This window comes from Oryctolagus cuniculus, chromosome 8 (genome assembly GCF_051225735.1).
Source record: "Oryctolagus cuniculus isolate XC-2025 breed Fujian yellow rabbit chromosome 8, ASM5122573v1, whole genome shotgun sequence".
Classification (NCBI taxonomy): domain Eukaryota; kingdom Metazoa; phylum Chordata; class Mammalia; order Lagomorpha; family Leporidae; genus Oryctolagus; species Oryctolagus cuniculus.
Genome location: NC_142874.1, coordinates 141,069,652 through 141,091,814, shown reverse-complemented (window position 1 = coordinate 141,091,814; position 22,163 = coordinate 141,069,652). Strand labels below are relative to the sequence as shown.

At 42.9% G+C, this 22,163-nt stretch overlaps 1 protein-coding gene across 3 annotated transcripts; it reads right to left on the bottom strand.

The window, feature by feature from the left end:
• Positions 1-824: 824 nt before the first annotated feature.
• On the bottom strand, positions 825-20,753 carry LOC100343762 (uncharacterized). Of its 3 annotated transcripts, none has more exons than XM_008248805.5 (6): positions 20,303-20,753; positions 10,613-10,695; positions 8,373-8,499; positions 3,523-3,618; positions 2,616-2,680; positions 825-1,803 (listed from the first exon to the last, which is right to left on the bottom strand). In XM_008248805.5, the coding sequence occupies exons 2-6, from the start codon at positions 10,664-10,666 to the stop codon at positions 994-996; spliced, it is 1,152 nt and encodes a 383-aa protein (XP_008247027.1). In that variant the 5' UTR covers positions 10,667-10,695; positions 20,303-20,753; the 3' UTR covers positions 825-993. The 3 variants fall into 3 exon arrangements, with proteins under 3 accessions (XP_008247027.1, XP_089158944.1, XP_089158945.1); XM_089302818.1 differs by lacking the exon at positions 20,303-20,753 and adding an exon at positions 15,758-15,912; XM_089302819.1 differs by lacking the exon at positions 20,303-20,753 and adding an exon at positions 15,801-15,912.
• Positions 20,754-22,163: the final 1,410 nt, after the last annotated feature.

Below are 22,163 nucleotides of genomic sequence, written 5' to 3'. Positions count from 1 at the left end.
AAGCGGCCCCACCCTGCAGAGACCTGCCACTACCTCTCTGCACCTCTGTTACCTTAAGCCTGGAGCGGGATGGACACAATTAGCAGAAACAATTGTGAAGATCGGGGTAGTACAGGATAAGACTGGGGAGGGTCTCTGAACAGTCACTGTCTTTACATGCGTAGACCACAGACTTGTACCTTCTCTCATTCTTTCCTTGATGCAAACAATGAGCTACTCTGTTGGCGGTAAAGAGAAAGGTGGGGGGTTTCCTGAATATAGACCCCCCCCAACGTGATTTAGCACTCTCATATGTCCTCCCTAGTCCATGGGGGTGCCCTCTGTGCTTTTCCTCATGCTTCCAGCCACAAGTGGAATGGTGGTGACAGCCACTCCCTTGGTACCTGTCAACCTCCCTCAGCGGTGGGTGGGGCTTGTGACAAGGGTGGAGTTTCTTCCTTGGAAGTCTGCTGAAGCGGAAGGTGCTGCTCACAAACACTTGCTTCACTGGATTTCAGCTGTTGCTCAGGCTGACGCCTTTGTCATTCACGAAATTCCGCATTTTTTGTTTTAAGATCACAGTATTTCCAAGTTTCCTTCTGTTCTGTAGTTAATATTGTTGAAAGAGGGCTTCGCCCCATTCATAAGATTTCTCTTTCTGCCTCAACTTCTGTCGCCACTCCTGTGTGAGGGCAAACTCCTCCATTCTGAATGCCACTGTAGCCTTCACAGCTAATCTGAAAATAAAAGTATATCCATGCACAGAGATGCTAAATGGTAAGCCACAACCCACTGTGGTGTGGCATTTTGAAATTGTAGAACATGTCTCCAATAACACAACATAATTTTGCATGAACCTGCATATTTATTAGATCTGTCCCTCTGCATACAGTAAATAAGAGCAAGAGGCATTGAAAGAGTGTTGGTAAATATAAAACTTTAACAAGACACAGACACGTATCTTCCAAATTTGAAATAAACAAAAGAAAAAATCACATTTGCAGTACATGTCACTCAGGTGAGATGGATCGTATTCCTGAAGGCATGCCCGATTTTCTCTCCAGGGTGGCTTCTCCTATGTCTCCTAAGGGTAGGATGCTGTGGGATTCCCCGCACAGGTGACTCTCCCGTGGTTTCTCCCCAGTGAGTTCGCGCGTGTCTTCTAAGAGAAAAGGCTTTGCTGAAAGCTTTCCCACACACGTGGCATTCATAGGGTCGCTCGCCAGTGTGTATCCTCTCGTGCTGTCTAAGGGAAGAAGACTGGCTGAAGGCCTTCCCACACACATGACATCCGTACAGCTTCTCTCCAGTGTGACTTAGGTGGTGTTTCCTGAGGTCAGAAGTTTGGACGAAAGCCATCCCACACACATGGCATTCGTACGGTCTCTCGCCAGTGTGAATTCTCTCATGCTGTCTAAGGTTAGAAGACTGACTGAAGGCCTTGCCACATACATGACATTCATAGGGCTTGTCTCCGGTGTGAGTTAGATTGTGCTTGTTGAGGTCAGAGCTTTGGATGAAGGCCGAGCCACACAGGTGGCACGTGTACGGTTTCAGCCCAGTGTGTGCCATCTCGTGCCGTCGAAGGCTAAAGCAGCTGCTAAGGGATTTCCCACACAGCTGGCATTCATAGGACTGACCTCTGCTCAGAATTTTCTTATGTTGTTTAAAGTGTGAGCGGCTGCTGGTTGATTTTCCACACTGTTTGCTCACAAGGGGTTTGTTTCCTGTGTAAGATAAATGTTGAGTAAACATAGAGCTGCATGTGAAATCTTCTCCCAAACCGTTTCTTTCAAAGGGATCCTCTTGAATGTGAGCCTTCACCTTTGGGAAAGAAGAAACAGGCTGTTAGTGGTGTGCACACCTTCATCCCTTCACTGATTTCCATACACATGAATCCTAGACCAATCAATCATTCAGTGTAGTCTGCAGTCAAAATCTCTCTAATGTTATATGCTTACAGAGTGTATATTACTCTTTTGAAAGCTTGAATATTTTCTCCTTTGTGGCACCCCAATTACAGAGCTATCAGATTAACATTGAAGGCTCCAATATGTTTCAAAGACTAGAAATGTGAACAATATTTATGCAGTAGTACAATATGAAGAGCTCAGGTTGCAGCTTTTAACTCATTTTCATTCCTCACTAAATTCAAAATCTGGCCGGCGCCGTGGCTCAATAGGCTAATCCTCCACCTTGCAGTGCCAGCACACTGGGTTCTAGTCCCGGTCGGGGTGCCGGATTCTGTCCCGGTTGCCCCCCTTCCAGGCCAGCTCTCTGCTATGGCCCGGGAGTGCAGTGGAGGATGGCCCAAGTACTTGTGCCCTGCACCCCATAGGAGACCAGGAGAAGCACCTGGCTCCTGCCTTTGGATAGGCACGGTGAGCTGTCCGCAGCGCGCTGGCTCACTCAATGGCGCGGCCATTGGAGGGTGAACCAACGGCAAAGGAAGACCTTTCTCTCTGTCTCTCTCTCTCACTGTCCACTCTGCCTGTCAAAAAAAAAATCAAACTCTACAAATATTTTGACCCAGAAACTGCTTAATCTCAATTTACATACAGTCAGACAATTTTACTCAATTAGTAACTCATCTCACTGCCAAACTTTTGATTTGGATTCATACCCATGAAACTTACCATTGGCATCGTTGTGGATGTGTCTCTTTGCATGTGTATAATTTCTTGTTTGTTAAGGGCACTGCCTAAAATAATTGAAGAAAATAAATTGTTAGAAAAACATTAGGGGAATGAAAATGTTAAAAAAAATCAAAGCTGATGTGTATGTTTCAAAAACTGGCACTTGGATGGAGCAAGTGTGTTTAATGAAGGCAGGCAGCAGGTACTAGAAACACACCTTAGGGCATTGACAATAAGGAAAACATTTCAGGTTTGAAATCTGAATAAAGTATAATGGAGATGAGATGTGGATAGGTAAAGAGAGGAAACGTTCAAGGGGGAAGATCCAGATGAGAGTCCTATGTGAACGTATAACTCCAATAAACAGACTAATACCCATTTTTCCCTAAAGCCAAAGAGACTGTCAGAACATGGGAATTGTTACATATAGAAGAAATAATGACAACAGCTGAGGGAATTTGTCCCGACGTCCTCTGTTATATTTCATTTTGTTTTATGTACTTTGAATGCAGAGAGAGAGAGAGAGAGCGAGCTCATCCTCTGATTCACTCTCCCAATGCTCACAATAGCCAGGGCAGGGCCAGGTTGAATCCAGGAGCCAAGAATTCAATTGGAATCTCTGACGTGGGTGGCAAAGACCATAGACCCAAGTACTTCAGTTGTCATCTGCTTCCCCACTAGGTGCACGTTAGCAGAAAGTTAGAATGGCAGAGTGGAGCTGGGACTTAAACCCAAGCACTCCCATATAGAATGCAGTCATCCTGAGTGACAGCTTAACTGTAGTGCCAAATGTCTACACCCTTCTGTTGTGTTTTAGAAAATATCATTCAGTAAGCAAATTGTTCAGTTGATATTTCCATGAACATAGTCGCTTGCTGACCAGGCACCACAAATCCCTTCTGTTTACCTGAACTCTGGTCTTGGAAAACTCTTCTGCCTTGACTCCACAGGTCTTCTTCTTGCTCCAGGTAGGAAATCACATCTAATTTGTAGATCTGATACCCTATTCATGGAGGAAAATGTATGCAGAGTTTCAGTTTTATGCTAAATAATCACTAGTTAGGAAAAGTAAGAACACTAAGGTCGGCCCAGGCAACACATGTTCCTGAATGATTAATGGGTCAATTAAAAAACTTAAAAGGAACTAAAATTTTTTCTCGAAGCAAATGAAAATACAACATACCAAAACCTATGAGATATAGCAAAAGCAACACTGGGTGGAAATCTTATAGCAATCAACACATACTTCACAAAAGAAAAAGATCTCAAACATTCTATTATTGTATCTCAAAGAACTAGAATGAGAACCAATAAATCCCAAATTAAAAAAAAATAAACAAAGATCAAGGCAGAAATAAATGAAATGAAGACTTAAAAACAAGTTTAAAGCATCAACAAAACAAAAAATTAGTTTATTGAAAATATAATATTGACATATTTTGGCTAGAATTTCTAAGAAAGAGAAGATACAAGCAAATAAAATCAGAGATGATAAATGAGACGTTGGGTTCATCTCTGGAGACCAGCATTGTGGCGCAGTGAATTCAGCACCGCATACAACGCTGGCATCCCATATCAGAGTGCCACTCAAGTCCCAGCTGCTCTGCTTCCAATCCAGCTTCCTGTTACAGCAGTGCATTTGCCCCCTGCCACCCATGTAGGAGACCAGACTGATGTTCCTGACATCTGGCTCCTGAATTCAGCCTGGCCCTGTCTCTCTAGTTTCTCTCTCCCTCTCTCTGTCTCTCTCTCTCTCTCTTTTTCTCTCTCGACACTCTGCCTTTCAAATAGCAAACAACAAAAAACTTTTATAATTAAAAAGAATGAATACCTCAGAAGTACAAAGGATCTCTAGAGAATATTATGAACTACAAGACAACAAAGTGGAAATACTAGAAGAAAAATACATTTCTGAACACATATTACCTCTAATATTGTACCATGAAAACAGAGAAAACCTGCACAGACCAATGATAAATAACAAGAAGCAATCAGTAATAAAAAGTCTACCAACAAAGAAAAGTCCAGATTTGGATGGCTTCACTGCTGAATGTTATCAAACTCTTAAGGAAGAACTAACACCAGTTATTCTCAAAGCATTTCAAAGAGTTGAAAGAGAAGAAACTCTATGAAACTCTTTCTGTGTGGCCAGAAGTATCCTAATGCCAAAACCAAACAAGGACACAGCGACAACAACAAAACCACAAACCAATATCCCTGATGAACATAGGCAAAAATCCTCAACGAAATATTAGCAAACTGAATCAGCTTCACGGCAAGATCATATACCATGATCAAGTGCAATTTATCCCAAGGATGCAAGGACAGTGATATGTCAACATATGCAAACAAGAAACATAAACATCACCTCAAAAGAATGCAGGGCTTAGACCATATAATCATCTCAACAGATGCAGGAAGGCATTTGATAAAATTCAACATCTTTTCATAGTTAAAAAAAAAAAACTCTCAACACATTAGGTATAGAAGGAATGCATCTCGGTTTTATAAAGGCTACACAGGACAAAACCACAGCCAGCAACATTCTGCATGGACAAAAGCCCATTCTCCAAAATTTGGAACAAGAAAAGAGTGCCCACTTTCATCACTCTTATTCAACATAGTGCTGAAAGTCTTAGCAAAAGCAACTAGGCAAGAGAAAGAAGTAAAGGATACCCATATAGGAAAAGAGAAAGTCAAAGTCAAATTACCCTTGTTGGTAGATGACATGATTTTATATGTTAAAAAAAAAAAACTAAACAATGCACCCAAAAACTTTTAGAACAAATAAGAATTACAGGATACAAAATCAACATGAAAAAATCAGTACCAATTTTACACACCAATAATTAAATTCCTGAAAAAGAAATCAAGAAAGCGATCACTTTCATAATGGCCACCAAAATGATACCATGGAATAAATTTAACCAAGGAAGTAAAGATTTCTATAACAAAAATTATAAGCATTAATGAAATGTATTCAAAGGGGCACACAAAAAATACAAGGCTATCCCATGTTCATTGATTAGAAGAATTAATATTGTTAAAATGTCCATACTACTCAAAGAATTTATAGATTCAGTGTTGGAATTCTTCGCAGAAATAGGAAAAACAAGTGCTAAAATTGATGTTAAGTCACAAAGGACACTGAATAGCCAAAGCAATCTGGAGCAAAAAGAACATAGCTCAAGGCATCACAACACCTGACCTCAAAACAGACTACAAAGCTATAGTAACTGAAGCAGCACAGAACTGATAAAAAGTCAGTACATGGACCACAAACACAGAGAACTAAGTAACAGAGTATGTATCAATAGCCACTGATCTTCAAAAAGTCACCAAATACATTAGAGAAAACACAGTCTCCTCAATAAGTGGTGCTGGGAAATTGGATATCTGTTCAGAGAAGCATGAATCTTGACCCTTAAATCTCATTAGATACAAAATTAACTCAAGGGCCCGGCACTGTGGCATAGTGGGTAAAGTCACCGCCTAGGGCGGGCATCCCATATGGCTGCTGGTTCTAGTCCCGGCTGCTCCTCTTCCAATCCAGCTCTCTGCTATGGCCTGGGAAAGTGGCAGAAAATGACCCAAGTGCTTGGGTCTCTGCACCTGCATGAAAGACCTAGAAGAAGCTCTTGGCTCCTGGCTTCAGATCAGCATAGCTCCAGCCATTGTGGCCATCTGGAGAGTGAACCAGCAGATGGGAGATCTCTTTCTCTCTCTGCCTCTGCCTCTCTGTTACTCTGCCTTTCAAATAAATAAATAAATCTTTAAAAAAATTAACTCAAAATGGATCAAAGTCCTAAACGTAATACTTGAAACTGTGAAACTACTAGAAGAAAGCCTAGAGGAAACAATTCAAGACCTCAAAAGCACAGGCAACAAAAGCAAAAATAGCCATTAAATCAAACTAAGAGCTTTCTGGACAACAAAGGAAATAATCAAAAGAACAAAGAGATAAACTGAGGGATGAGAGAATTATTTGCAAATTGATCATCTGAAAAATGATTAATATCCAGAATTTATAAAGAACACTAAAAACTCAGCAGCAGAAAGTAAAAAACAAATAATTCAATTAAAACATGGATAAATGATCTAAGAAGACATTTCCTCCCTAAAAAAGATACACAAATAACCAATAAGTATATGAGAAAATGACATCATTAATCATTAATCATCAGGGAAATGGAAATCAAAACCACAGTGAGATATCATCTCACTCTAATGAGAATATCAAAGAGAAAAAAAAAATACTGCCAAGGACAAGAAAAGAGTCCTAATACACTGTTGGTGGGAATGTAAGTTAGTATAGCCACATGGAAAATGGTACGCGTGTGCCTCAAAAACTAAAGGTGGAACTACTGTATGATCCAGCTATCCCATGTCTGGATTATATCAAAAAGATACCTGCATTCACATGTTTCTTGAATCACTGTTCACAATAGCCAAGCCATAGACTCAGCTGACGTGTTCATCAAAAAAAGAATGGATATGGGATGGCTCACTTGGTTAATCCTCCGCCTGCGGCACCAGCATCCCATATGGGTGCCGGGTTCTAGTCCCGGTTGCTCCTCTTCTGGTCCAGCTCTCTACAGTGGCCCAGGAGGGCAGTGGAGGATGGCCCAAGTCCTTGGGTCCCTGCACCCACATGCGAGACCAGGAGGAAGCACCTGGCTCCTGGCTTTGGATCGCCGCAGCACCAGCCGTAGTGGCCATTTGGGGAGTGAACCAATGGAAGGAAGACCTTTCTCTCTCTCTCTCTCTCTTGCTCTCGCTCTCGCTCTCGCTCTCTCTCTCTCACTGTCTATAACGCTACCTGTCAAATAAAAAAAATGGATAAAGAGGATGTGGTATATATATAAATATATATGTGGTATATATAAATACATGAGAGAGTATCAGTCAGCCTTGTAAGACAGGGTGAGATGCTGTCATTGGATGAAGTATGGACGAATTGGAGGATATTATGTGAAGTTAAATAACCTGGCACTGAAAGATGGCCACCATGTAGTTCTAACTCATGTAGAAGCTACGAAATTTGCTTCAGAGACGTGGGGAGTAAAATAGTGGTCTCTAGAGGCTACGAATGGTAGAGGAGAGGAACAGTAGGGGACAGCTGTGTAACAAGTACCAAATAACAGCTAGACAGGAGGCGTAAGGTCTGGTCTACAGAACAGCATGTGTCTATCGTTTACAACATGTTTATTACAAAGAACTAGGAGAGAGGAGTGTAAAGTTTCCCAACACAAATCATAAATGATTAAGGAGATGGGAACGTTAATTACTCTGATTTGATCATGGCACATTGTGTACCCATCTAATTATCACTCTATAACCCACAAATATGCAGAACTCTTGTATGTCCTTTTAAGATCTTTGAAATCACACACACAAAAAGAATTAAAGAAGTCCCAGCATTTTCACTGTTTTAGTCTCAACTCTCAGAGAGTTACTAGGGAAGAATATTTATAAAATACTTAATCAATTTATTCATGTGTTCAAAAATATTAACGGATCTCCCAAATCTACTCAGCGCTGGAGACTGATTAGGAAGAATGACATGAAATTGTGTCAATGCTACATTCTAGGAAAATGATAAACTAGACGTGAGTAAATGTGAAAGGAACCTTTTCAAGATTTATAAGAGTTATGGAAATGAGAGCACAGAGACTGCAGTCGGGTATAGAGAGGCTGCTGTAGATACTGAGTGAATGAATGAATACATACATAACAGATAAATACAGATAGACTCACCCAGGGAGACCAGATGACTGATATTTTCCAGTGTCACATCTCTGTACAGTTTTCTTTGGGATGTATCCAGCAGGGCCCACTCTTCCTTTGTGAAGTCTATAACTATATCTTCAAAGGTCACTGATTCCTAAAACACCATCCATCACCAGAGAAAATTCTTAGACTAGTATGTACTGGCATACATGAGAGTGCTAATTGTTAAATTAACAACAGGAGTCACTGTACACTTACTTCCCATGCAGGAACCTCTGTCCTCACTGAGTTGTATTATGAGAATCAACTGTAAAACTTGTTCTCAAACAGTTAGTGTGTGCAAATTGTTGAAATCTTTACCCAGTATAGAATTGGTCTTCTGTGTATAAAGTTAATTGAAAATGAATCTTAATGGAGAATAGGACTGGGAATGGGAGAGAAAGGAGGAGGAGGAGAAGGGGTGGCATTGAGGGTGGGAGGGCTGGTATGGTGGGAAGAATCACTATATTCCTAAAGTTGTACTTGGGAAATTTGTACCCATTACATAAAAGGTTTCTTTGGGGGAAAAATAAAACAGTATCATGGACATCCCAGTTTAGACAGAGAAGCCCTTGTTCATGTGCAGGAAGGAAGGCTGAGATGACACAGGCAGGGGAGGGAACTGGATGTACAGAAAGATGAGACTGTGCTTGACCTCCAGCCAGGCCACTCTGGGTTGACTTGGTATCCGTTTCCCATAGACATACATACACTGAATCCACATAACTATTATAAAGCAATACCAGATGAAGTGTACTACCTGGAAACTTTTTTGCAACCTCATAGTTTTGTCCTCCCAGGTAATTATAAAATTTTCATGTGAAAATTCATAACAAGAATTCTCTTCCACAATATTTCATGTAACTGAAGTACAGACACATCATAAGACTTACTATTAGCATGATTTACCGCTTTTAAACTGTGACTATAATTCAAATATTCTCTTAGACAAGTACTACATGCCTCATCTATAAGCTGGCTTATGAACTGTTGCAAGGGCTGGCACTGTGGTATAGTGGAATAAGCCACTGCCTGTAGCACCAGTATCCCATAGTGATGCTAGTTTGAGTCTTGGCTGTTCCATTTCCAATCCAGCTTCCTGCTAATATGCCTAGGAAGGCAGCAGAGGATGGCCTAGATGCTTGGGCCCCTGCCACTCACATGGGAGACCCGGAGGAGGCTCTTGGCACCTGGCACCCGGAGGAGGCTGGCACCAGCCCTGGCTATTGAGGCCATTTGGGGAGTGAACCAGTGGATGGAAAACTTCTCTTTCTATCTCTCCCCCTCTCTCTGTAACTCGGCCTTTCAAATAAATAAAAGAAATACTAAAAAGAAAACAATGAACCATTATAAGTGTTGAAGGATCCGCTGAAATAATATAATGAAATGCTTCCTAACAAATATGTGCTAAATACCTGCCATTAATCTATTGTTCTTTTTTAACAGGCAGCAAATTTTGAGGTAATCTGTAGCATTCTTCAGACCCAAATGAGCTTCATGGAAACCCCGGTTCACTACACGCCGTCTCTCAGCGTGACATGACTCAGGTGTTTGTGGTGAGGCTAAAATGCAGAGAGGTCAGCAACACAAGCCAGAGACCTGGGAGCCCGCTTGCTGAGGGGCAGTCCTACAGTGGTCATTCCGGGGACAGGAGGCCTCCCAGTCTCAGTTTGCTCTGGGAACCACCATCTCCCCTCGTATCGCGATCTAATCGCTTGGCTCAAGGGAAGGAAGAAGCTTCTTTATCGGTCTTTGTGCACCCAGCTCATTAGACACTTTCTCGGAGCCTTAAATTCTACTCTGCCTGCCGCATTCCTCCTCCTGAGTGTGCAGCCCCACTGGATTGGGTGAACTCACCTGCGAGAACATCTGACCCATGCTGGATTGTCAGGGTCTAGTCCTCGCTCATCTCTATCACCCACATTCACCACGAGGTTAAGCCCATTACAGCCAGAACCATAGTTAGTGGGTGAATTATAATCCAGATGAGAAAGAGAAAATCCTGCATCTCTTCTGTAATTCACAACCTTTCTGGGGCTGGAATAAACCAGTGTGATATTAAGAAGGCTATTCTTCACTGATGCGTTCCTGAGCAGGAGAACCAGCCCAGAGTCCTGGGAACACTTTGCTGGAGCTCATATCCCCAAACACCCCCCTGTTTGTCCTTACATCTTTGCAGAAAGGAGCTGTTCTTACTCCATCAATGGAAAAAGGCATTCCGTGCTTACCAGTGGGTGCATTGGCAGTAACTCGCTTTCCTGTGATCTTCCTCTGGGTGTCATGCAGTCCAAGCTTAGCTGAGCTTGCAAAGCTGAGGGCAGAGAAAGAAACCATGAGACCCCAGCCTTGTGCATAGTGTCCAGACCCACCTGTCACAAAACACCAGCTCTTCACCAGGGTGTGACATCACCTGAACAACAGAAAAACACAGGCTGGCACACAATTCTCCTATCCGAGGGCGCAGTAAGAAGGCTATGGCTATAGCTGCTAATAAGTAAGACATAAATGCAGATACCTTATGGATAAGAAGATGAAAATCATTGTTTTATGTGTGAATTATCTCATGAAGTCCAGGTTATTTAACCCTCTCCCTAGTTCCAGAACCCGGAGATCCCTGACTCATGCAACATGAGGATTATGCCTTCCACCCACAGGTGAGCACTGTGCAATTGATCTGACTTCACTTGCTTTGTGACTAGCAATGGTTCTCCAACAGCCGTCACAGCCCTCTGGAACCCCACTGCCGTCTGGAACCTATCTTTTACATCTGTCACCAGTGCATTGGTTTTAAATCAACGGAGAATTGATTGATGAAGGAGTTCATCAACTCAAGGCCTTGCTCCATTTGCAGAGAATCAATGCCACACATCCTCATACCTAGCCCTCACTGTGCCCTGTGGAAAGCAGAGGATTGCCAGGGTCTCCATGAGAGACTGTCACGATCCTCTAGGTTAAGGCCGCTCTGAAACCATGGGATGACTGGGTGTTGGGAGGAAATGAAGCTGCTTTGTCTAACATTTTATTACAGTGGTAGCTGAAATCCTTGAAAACTCGTATTTGCATTAGCTGAAACAACCATGTTTTTATTATACTCACACACATACACATGTGTGCATATATATGTATGCATGTATGTATGTGTGCGAGAAATCTATTATAAATTGTTACTCCCCAAACTGTCAATAAATTATTTCATGGAAAAATGATGATTGAGTCATAAACAGAAGTACAATTATTTCACCCATCTGTACCGAACTCCGAAAGAAAAAAGGTAAATTTGTATTAAATGTGTTATATATTTACATATATTCACTTATTTAGTCCTCACAATAACCCTGCAGATTATAGTTTACCTACCAATTTAATAATTGACATACACAGAGTTTGAGAAAACATGAGTAATTTAACAAAGTACACACTAGAAAATGTCACCATAGTAATTTTACTCATGCTACCTCCGCCCACCTCCTGTGCTCAAGTCCTTGAGTGCTGTGTCCCACACCTCCATCTTTGAACAGCACCTCTGACATTTACTAACAAGAATCCAAGTACTTGGATCATCTTCTGCTGCTTTCTCAGTCTCAGTAGCATGAGCAGGGAGCAGCCAGGACTCAGATGGCTGGGATGCTTGGGATGCTGGCATCACAGGCAGCAACATTTGGGACTCCCCGACCCACCCACCCATTTCCTTTTCTTATAAAGATATCAACCACATTGGAATATAGCCCAGTCTAAGCACCTCATTGTATATTCATTACCTAGTTGAAGACCCTTTATGTAAATTTGGTAGCATGCCCTGGGGGTTAGGACTTCAACCTAAGAATTTTGAGGGGCTAGTGCTATGGCACAGTAGGTTAACGCCCTGGCCTCAAGAGCCAGCATCCCATATGGGCGCTGGTTCGAGTCCCAGCTGCTCCACTTCTGATCCAGCTCTCTGCTATGGCCTGGGAAAGCAGTAGAAGATGACCCAAGTCCTTGGGCCCCTGCACCCACGAGGGAGACCCAGAAGAGGCTCCTGGCTTCAGATGGGCACAGCTCCAGCCGTTGCAGCCATCTGGGGAGTGACCCATCAGACGGAAGACCTCTCTCTCTTTCTCTCTCTCTCTCTCCCTCTCCTCTCTCTGTGTAACTCTGACTTTCAAATAAATAAATAAATCTTTAAAAAAAAAGAATTTTGAGTAATTTATGTTAATGGATATAAATCAGTGTATAACATGTATGAACCCCACTATGTGGTAGTAACTTAGTTTATCAGGGCAATAGCTACAATTATTCCTTTGTTCATGCCCCTTGGTCGCTTCTTCTCTCCTGTTCAAATCAGTATCCATGCTGTCCCTGGTCACTCTCTTCTCCTGTTAGATCCTGTCTCCTTACCGCAGTCAAGCCCCTCATTGTTTAAGCTCACTGGGTCTCTTTTATCTTGAAACAAAAATCATTTCTGAATCGTTTTAAGTCCTTTCTCTCCTCTCCTTTCACAATCAAGTGCTAAGTGCAGTTCTATCTCTCAGTCAGATGTTGAAAGGAAGCCCCAGATTAATGCTGGGGATGGCTAACCAGGGTCCAGGCCAGTCCACCATTCCAAAGGAATAAAAAGGAATTCTCCATGAATACTGCTGATTGAACTATCCAGACAATCCAGGAGCCTCTGAGGATGAACAGGGAAGACGTAGGAAAACTCCACAGGCTTTGGCCTGATGTTATGCTTGGTTGTAGCTTCTGACCAAATTCAGAGCAAAACAGAGAAATAGAAAATTTCTCTCTTTTTCTGACACTCTTAAAATTTTTCTTTTCTTTTTTTTTAAGATTTATTTATTTATTTGAATGTCAGAGTTACAGAGAGAAAGGGAGAGACAAAGAGAGAGAGGTCTTCCATCCACAGTTTTACTCCCCAGATGACTGCAGCAGGCTGGTCTAGGCCAGGCCGAACCCAGGGGCCAGGAGCTTCATCCAGGTCTCCCATGTAGGAAACAGGGGCTCAAGCACTTGGACCATCCCACATTGCTTTCCCAGGCCATTAGCTGGGAGCTGGATCAGAAGTGGATCAGTTCAGACATGAACCAGCGCCCATATGGGATGCCAGCATCAAAGGCGGAGGCTTTACTCACTATGCCACAACGCTGACCCCGAAATTTTTCTTTTAAGGACAGATAGAGATAACCCTTTTAGGTATGCTCAGAGGAAATACACTATGTCCCTGCTTCCAAGTGGGGGATCAAAGAAAGTACTAAGTGGAGGAGAACCAGCCCCTTCCAGCCCCCCATCATGAAATCTCATTAGATAAGACATTTAATAGACGCAATGCTGAACTAGGCAAATGTCTCATTGTACAACACTGTTGGAATTTTTCTCCAAACTGTTGCCTTAGGTTTACATGGTGTAGAGAGAACTCAACTGAATGAAAATGACTAAAAAGGCTCAAGTGCTTAAGAAGTGGGAACAAAAAGTGAATCTAGCATGAATATTCAAGAAATCCTTTCCCATGGAATACAGAACATGACATAAAATTATCCAGTCAGGTAGGATTGAACTACAAATCATAAAAATCTCAATGAAATAGAACTCAAGAGCAAAACTACAGGAGTAGACGATTTTAACACAGAGAAGGAGAAATGACTTCCCAGAGTTCTAAAATGTCCAAAAGTGAAATAAAGCCATGTAAGAAGAGAGATCAGATTGGAAAATGAAAGAAAGTGCAACATACTGTGGAAAAGTCACTCACACAGGAAGCTTCAAAAAGTTCAAGAGTGGGATATAATACTAGGCATCCAATTAGAGTCCTGCTGCTCCAGTTCTGATCCAGCTCTCTGCTGTGGCCTAGGAAAGCAGTTGAAGATGGTCCAAGTCCTTGGGCCCCTGCAGCCATGTGGGAGACCGGGAAGAGGCTCCTGGCTTCAGACTGGCTCAGCTCTGGCTGTTGCAGACAACTGGGGAGTGAACTAGCAGGTAGAAGATCTCTCTCTCTCTCTCTCTCTGCCTCCCCTCTCTCTGTGTAACTCTGACTTTCAAATAAATAAATAAATCTTTAAAAACAAAAAAGGCACTTCCCTGACCTTATTGAATGCCTCTTATCTCTGCAGAGACAGACTTTTAAATGAGATAGGAGGTGCAGGCACCATGGCGCAGTGGCACTGCCATCCCATCTGGACACCAGTTCTGGTCCCGGCTGCTCCACTTCTGATCCAGCTCTCTGTTATGGCCTGGAATAGCAGTAGAAAGATGGCCCAAGTCCTTGGGCCCCTGCACGCATGTGGGAGACCAGGAAGTGGCACCTGGCTTCAGATCAGTGCAGCTCCAGCCATTGTGGCCATTTGGAGAGTGAACCAAACAAACAGAACACCTTTCTCCCTCTCAAATAAATAAATAAAATCTTTAAAAAAAATGAGGGAGGGAGGGATTACGTAAAAACTTGACCAGAGAGAGCTTGAACACCATATACTATAAGCCTCAAAACCATAGCAAAAATGTTATTGGTAAATGTAACAAAAGAATTATTTTTACAATACTCACAGGAAAATTATTGGCTCATATTAATTTTTAAAAATGATTAAAATAATTATGTAAACATTCATCTAGAGAAGCCAAAGCAATAAAAAAAAATTTGATAAGGGTCAGCGCTGTGGCGCAGAGTAAAGCCAACATCCTATATGGGCATAGGTTAAGTCTCGGCTGCTCCACTTCCAATCCAGCTCCCTGCTAATGCACCTGGGAAAGCAGCCAAAGGATGGCCCAAGTCCTTGGGCCCCTGCACCCACGTGGGAGACCCACAAGAAGCTCCTGGCTCCTGGGTTTAGCCTGGCCCAACCCCAGCTGTTGCAGCCATCTGGGGAGTGAACCACCAGATGGACTATAGCTCTCTCTCTCTTTTCCTTCTCTTTCTCTGTAACTCTGCCTTTCAAATAAATAAATTAAATATTTAAAAAATAGAAAACAAGCTTGATAAAAAATTTTAAATTTCATAAAAGGAAATATAGGAAAGCAGAAAATAAATTATTTGCATGCCAAAAAGTAGAATGAAAATGTAAGATGTGGATTCACATGCCCGAGAGAATGTTCTATGCTGAAAGAGATGCTGTATACCTACATTGCACAATACAGCAGCAAGCAGACACGTGAAATCTAGCTAACACCACACTAGTTAAATTAGTATGAACTTAATAGCCCCACATAACTAGGAGTTACTGTTTGGGTCAGAATAAGTTTAGCGTCTTAGAAGAGATAGTTAAAATAATGAGATATATTAAAACAAAAGGACAGGTTATACAAATGCAGCAAAATGGGACATGAGAATGGCAAAGTCGATGTTGACACAACAAAATTTAAAGATCATCCAATGCTGCTTTACTGACAAATGTCTTACAATAAACCAGACTTACTGTAAGGGAACAAGGCTCACATCTTCTTATTTGGAGAACTCACCAAAAAAACGAAAGGCAGAGGAGAAGGTGATGCCAGCTAGACTCTGCCACGGTTTCCCCAGCCGGCTGTGAGGCAGCTCTTCGGCCTAAGTCCACTTTCCCCTCCTCAGGGCAAATGCATATTCTGTTTCTCTTTAAGTAGGGAAAGGGCAGCAGGGAGACCCAACCACAGCCACATTCCAGGGGACACACCCTGATTGCCCAGATACTAAACCTGATCTGGGTTTCTTTCTCTGGGACACAACTCGTTCAATTTGATTGGATTTTTCGGATAACCACAAAACCACTGTATAAAACTCCACACCCCCACCCCCACACACCTGGAGAGAAAAGAGTAAAGGCCTTTTTGAGGGGAAATAAGGGAGATCGGTTAATTCTTTTATTCCAGGGGTGGGGAACATCTGACCCTGGGAGACTCACAGATTGTTTGGCCCAGCCCTGTCAAGGCAACTGCAGGAGTGACTCAAAATTCACTAAATCTATGGTAGGTTAATTTTAAGTTGATAATTTTGTAAGGCCCACAAATGATGTTGTATGTACCCAAATGGGGCCAGCAATGTGGTGTAGCAAGTAAAACTGATATGGGATAAAGGCAAGGAGCACGATTAGGGCCATGAACTGGAAGCCACACCTCCCTCACCCTATGTAATCCTATCCATCCACCTATCAATCAAATGACCCCTTCCCCAGGATGTACCTTACCTGGGGCCAGGGGCGGTACCATGTAACCACTCCCCTTCCTAAGCTCCTTAGAAGCCTGGCAACGGGGAAGGGGCTAGCTCAGCTCCCGTGCTCTCTCTGTGCCTTTCAAATAAATAAATAAATATTTAAAATGAGTAAATAAATATGCAAATGGTCTTGGCAGTAAAAAGACTGACCACTCCTGCTGTAGTTATTCAGAAGTCCTTTCATTTTACTTATTATTTTACATTTTTTAACATTTTGCCACATTCACTTCAAATGTAGATATTGTACAGATGCACATATACTATAAATCCTTGAGTGCCTCTTTGCGCTACTGTATCTGACAGCATGTGACTGAGACATTGATCTTACATACAGAAGTGCACTCCTGTGACTTACAAATATGCTTTCCTAAATCAATCATTCTCAGCACCCGTATTTAAAATCTTCTGTCTTCAGTTCCTCCTACACATCCTCCCCTTTATCCTCACTTTTTATTATTATTAGAGTTACAGAGAGACAGAAAGACAGAGGACAGAGAGATCGTCCATCCGCTGGTTCACTTCCCAAATGGCTGCAACGGTCAGATCTGGGCCGGTCCAAACCCAAGAGCCAGGAGTTTCTTCTGGGTCTCCTTTGTGGGTGCAGGTGCCCAAGGACTTGGGCTATCTTCCATTGCTTTCCCAGGGGATCAGAACTGGAACAGCCAGGACTCAAAGCTGTGCCCATAAAGGATGCTGGCACTGCAGGGGTAGCTTTACCTGCTAAGCCACAGCAATGGCCCTAGCTTCACTTTCTTTTTTATTTTCTTTTGACAGGCAGAGTGGACAGTGAGAGAGACAGAGAGAAAGTGAAGTAGGCAGGCATACAGGTTAAAATTGATCAGATTTGTGTACTGGAAGACCATGCCCCTGTGTGACCTCATGCCCCTACCTGATGCCCTTGCCACGCCCCTGTGTGGCCTCATCCCCCTACCTGGCCACACCTGGGTGCTCACCAACCAATCAGGTTAATTAACCACTCCCCTTTGGAAGTGGGTTAAAAGCCAGGCCACAGCTCCTTTTCCCTGGCCTCTTGCTAGGAAGGGGCTTGCTGTAGCCCCACGCCTCCAGGGCGCATGGCCTTCGGGCCATGTGCTCTAGGCTTCCTGGACGAGATGCTCTTCCATGTGGCTGGTTCCTGGTGCTTGGTATGAACCCCCATTCACTTCTCTCTCCCCTAAATAAAGCTCTCACTCTCCTATGCATCTTTCCCACTAAATAAAAGCTTAAAATGTACCATGCTGCCTCATTTATTTGTGCCGGTATTTAGAATTCTTCTCTAAATATTAGGCAAGAACCCTCTCGGGCTTATTAACATTGGGGATTTAGTAATAAGCCCGTGGTGAAATTGTAAGGCACCCCAAATTCCGGTAGCGCATGTGGCACCCCGGATAACATTTCTATGGAACTTTAAGGGGCCACATTTTAGTGTAGATTTTAGGGGGTCTTGTCTGATTTCAAAAGGTCTTCCTTTTCCACTGGTTCACTCCCCAGTGGCCGCTGCAGCCAGCGCACTGCACCCCAACCAGGACTAGAACCCGGTGTGCCAGTGCCACAGGCAGAGGATTAGCCTAGTGAGCCACAGTGCCGACCTCTAGCCTCACTTTCAAAAGATGAGATTACCTCCTACTAAATAGATCAGATTAGTTTGCTACTTCTGCCATAGACTGAGTGGCTTGAAAAAAGAAAAGAAAAGCAAGACACCTTCTCTGGGCTCTCTCGGTCCTAGAGGTTGCCGTTCTGAGACCAAGGAGAAGCATGTTGGTTCTTCTGAGGCCTCTTCCCTCTGCCTTGTGGACAGCAGACGTCTCTGTGAATCAGCACAGCCTTCCCTCTCAACAAGCCCTAATTTCCTGTTCTTGTAAGGACCCCAGTCATGTTGGATTAGGATCCGCCCAGCTGTCTCTGTCTGTTTAAAGACACTCTCTTGGGGTCAGCATTGTGGCAGAGTGGGGTAAACCTCCTGTGATGCTCCCATCCCATATGGATGCCAGTTCCAGCCCACTTCCTCTCCCTCGCTTACCCTGCCCCCAACTCCACTTCCAACCCAGCTAATGTGCCTGGAAAAGCAACAGAGTGAACTGAGGTGCTTGGGGCCCTGCCACCCACGTGGGAGACCCGGATGGAGCTCATGGCTCCTGGCTTCCGTCTGACCCAGTTCTGGCTGTTGTGGCCATTTGAAGAGTTGATGGACAATCTCTCTCTAGCTCCCCTTCTCTGTCTATCTCTGTAACTGCCTTTCATGTAAAATAAATAAGTCTTTACAGAAAATAAATAAAGATACTCTAATAGCATACTGAGGCTCTAGGGGCTACGACTTCACCGTAAGAACTTTGAGGGCACACAATTCAGCCCATAACACTTACGAACTGCATAATGTGACAAAGTGCCCTACTGTGTCACCACCACAACAAATATGCACGCACTCATAGCCATCGGCTACTCCTCTCCTACTAAATGAAGGAGACATGCTATGCCTGGTGCCACCTTGTCGCCTTTGAGTCTCTTTTTCGCCTGTTTTGTCAGGAACTATATTCCTGTTTATAAAATGCACGTCATTTAAGAGAAATCTTTCCATCTCTTCCACAAAAAAAAGTCACCTTGTCATTTAAATTTCTTGTCATTTAAACGCCTATTGTCTTTTGAGACAAAATCTCCTCTAAATGTATTTGCTCCCAAGTTCTTGTTCTTCCATCTTCACTTGCAAACAAATTAATTTTTAAATAAATAAATTGTTACCATCTCCACTTACCTCTCCATTAAAAAAATGTAAATAAATTCTTACTTGGAAACAAAAACTAAGCCAAGATCTCCTCAGGGAAGCTAATTATCTGACATTGGAATCTGTGAGTCTCCTGTCTCCTCTCCAATGGCCTTGTCCAGATGCCCTCTGAAAGGAATTTCTCACTATTACTGGAATGCATCAACTCTCAGTACCAGTCCCTGTTCTCCTCTTTTTGCAATGACCTGGTTGGCTCACATTTATTCAATTGTGCCAGAATTAGGCCTGGACCATCAACACCCCAGATGGGGGAGTTGATGCTGGGCAGGCAGGCAGAGTGTTTGTTAGAGTGGCCCTCACCCAGTTTGCAAGTAGCAGGAGAAAGGGTAATTGCGGGGAGGGTTGGGAGAGAAGCAATAATAGAAGACAATGGGTCCTGAAATTCTGAGGCATCTAAGTCCGGAGACTGGTAGCCAGCTTTTGCTAGTTAAAATGTGAAAAGGAGGAAGAGGAACATGCTTTTGTTAAGGTTATACTATCGCTAAAGTTAAAGTGACCAGACTCTCATCTGAATCTCATTTCTGAGCACCTTTGCTGTCAAACTTACACACATCAAACGAAATACATCTCACTACGCCCCCTCACCCCCAAACATAAAAACCATTCCTCTAGTCTCCATTCTTAGCTGACAGCTGCACTGAACGTCCAACAAGCACCTTGCTATTATATCCTCAGGGAACATTATTATCAATCTTCATTTCTACCATAAACCATACAGATGCACTTTCTTCCCAGTTGATTCATTCTCTGGACCCCAATGATTAAAATGACAACAACAAAAACTCAGCCTATGAATGAATGCTAAGAGGCAAACTCCTTTCTGACCATTACATCTGAAGTCTAAATACGCAGAAATTCTATCTTCCAAAGGCCTAACCTGTCACAGATGGCTTGTCTCCAAATACCTGCAGTCAGATTTATCAATCACTTTATAACTGTGAATTCCATCACAGAATTTAAAATCTGCCCCTCTCTGTTAAGAACTCCAGTACTTACCAAAGCCTGAGTGGGTAGGAAAGCCAACGACAGAGCCTTTTTTGCAGATGGGGTCCCCACGCAAGGGAGTCCAGGTCTTCTTTCTCTGGCTGGGAAAACTGCTGCCTTGGTGAATATCTCTCTTTATATGCAATTGATAACCTCTTTAATCATACAATTCAGAAGATGCACCCTGATTTACTCGGATGGCAGTCAATTTAAATCTAATCAAGATCCTCATTTAACAAAATATTTTCCTACAAATTAAGTAAACCACATGGCACAATTAAGGAAAATGGGTTATGCCTTGTTTATCTATTCAAGCTCTGAAAATATAAAAGAACTTCATTTGTGGTCTTGGAATCGCCATTCTGTAGACACAGACTCAGATAGCTCTGAAAGTGTTCCAAAGACGCTTCCCTCCTGCAGGGTTTTCCAAGCAAGGAGAAATGGAAGACAAAAGAAATTCCAGACAGCTTAACAAGTTGTTTGCCTAGGAAGGTGATTGGTGCAGACAAGGTATCCTAACACCAGGCTCTACAATACTCGGCTACACGTGATTAATTCCTGCACTATCTCTAGGTGAAAAGTTCACTTGTGACCAGTGCAGCTGTAACATTTATTAGAGGATGTTTATGGCTTTTGCAGTCTCAGCCCAGTTCAAAAGTTCACATTCCTGGGCAGGAGCTGGAGGCTGCAGAAAGCCTGCTTCCTGCATGGCCTGCTGGCTCTGAAAGTGCCCTTTCAGTGTTGCTTTCCATGGTGGCTTCCCCTTAGTTCACAGCCCCTTCATTCACTCATTCATTCATTCTTTTTTTTTTTTTTTTTTGAGCAGTTTTTGGTTATGTAAGAAAAAATCTCAAACTCAGGGCTCCTAGTATACTCTCACCCACTTCACTGCTTCTAACACCAGGTGTGCAGAGTCTCACCCACCCACCCCCAAGTGTTGTGGGCTAGGTTAGCCTCAAACTCCTATTTCCGGTTCTTGCCTTTTACTTAGAGAAGAATTCTAAACACAGGCTTAAACACCACGTACATACAGTTTGATAAGGTTTATTTAGAAAGTGAGAATAATACACAGGAACACAAGGGCTTTATAAAGGCAGAGTGAACCAGGAAGGAGAAAGTGGGACTTCCATACCAGTCTTTCCCTGGGTAAGGGCACAGGACTGCCACACCTGCTCTGTGAACCTGCAAGTGTTCAGCCGTCCAGAGGCACTGTGACCCTCCCACTTTGGGATTTTCCCGAAGGTATGATGGGTTAAATCATTGCCCACTGGTGATCAAATTCCTCTCCAGCCCCTGTTGGCTCCCTGGTGGTTGAGGGGGTGGGGCTGAGGGTCCTACTTTTTCTGTCTTGTCTTTCAAGTGAGCAGAGCCCATCCTCAAGCTTCCAGGAATGGGCAGCCTTTAGTCAGCCTATTAGCACGTGAAAGGGTATCACTTGAAAGAATCCAAGGAGTTTAGGAGCTGTAAGCCAAGGAAACTGGATATGAAAACCAAATATAGATAGTATTTCACAATGTCACACAGTTTCACTGCAAAATGGGACAGAAGGTGTATATTGCAAAAATCAACTGATGCAATAAATACATATAATTTTGACTGCCAATGTTAAAAATGGACACAGCCATAGCTTCCCCAACTGTCAAAATCCTGTACCAGCATGGTAGAGTTTTAGAATTTTCCATCATGATTTACATTTTAAAATTTTCAAATGTTTCCCTGTACCCTAAAAGCATACTTTTACCCTAAATGTTCAAATGGGTGTTTACATGTTTTCAGTTGTATACTTAGCTCTTGATAAAATTCGGGTGTATAATTAAATTTGTTTCTCTCCATGAGAGTGGGGAAACACTGGTTCTGTGTTGATTGTGTGTGA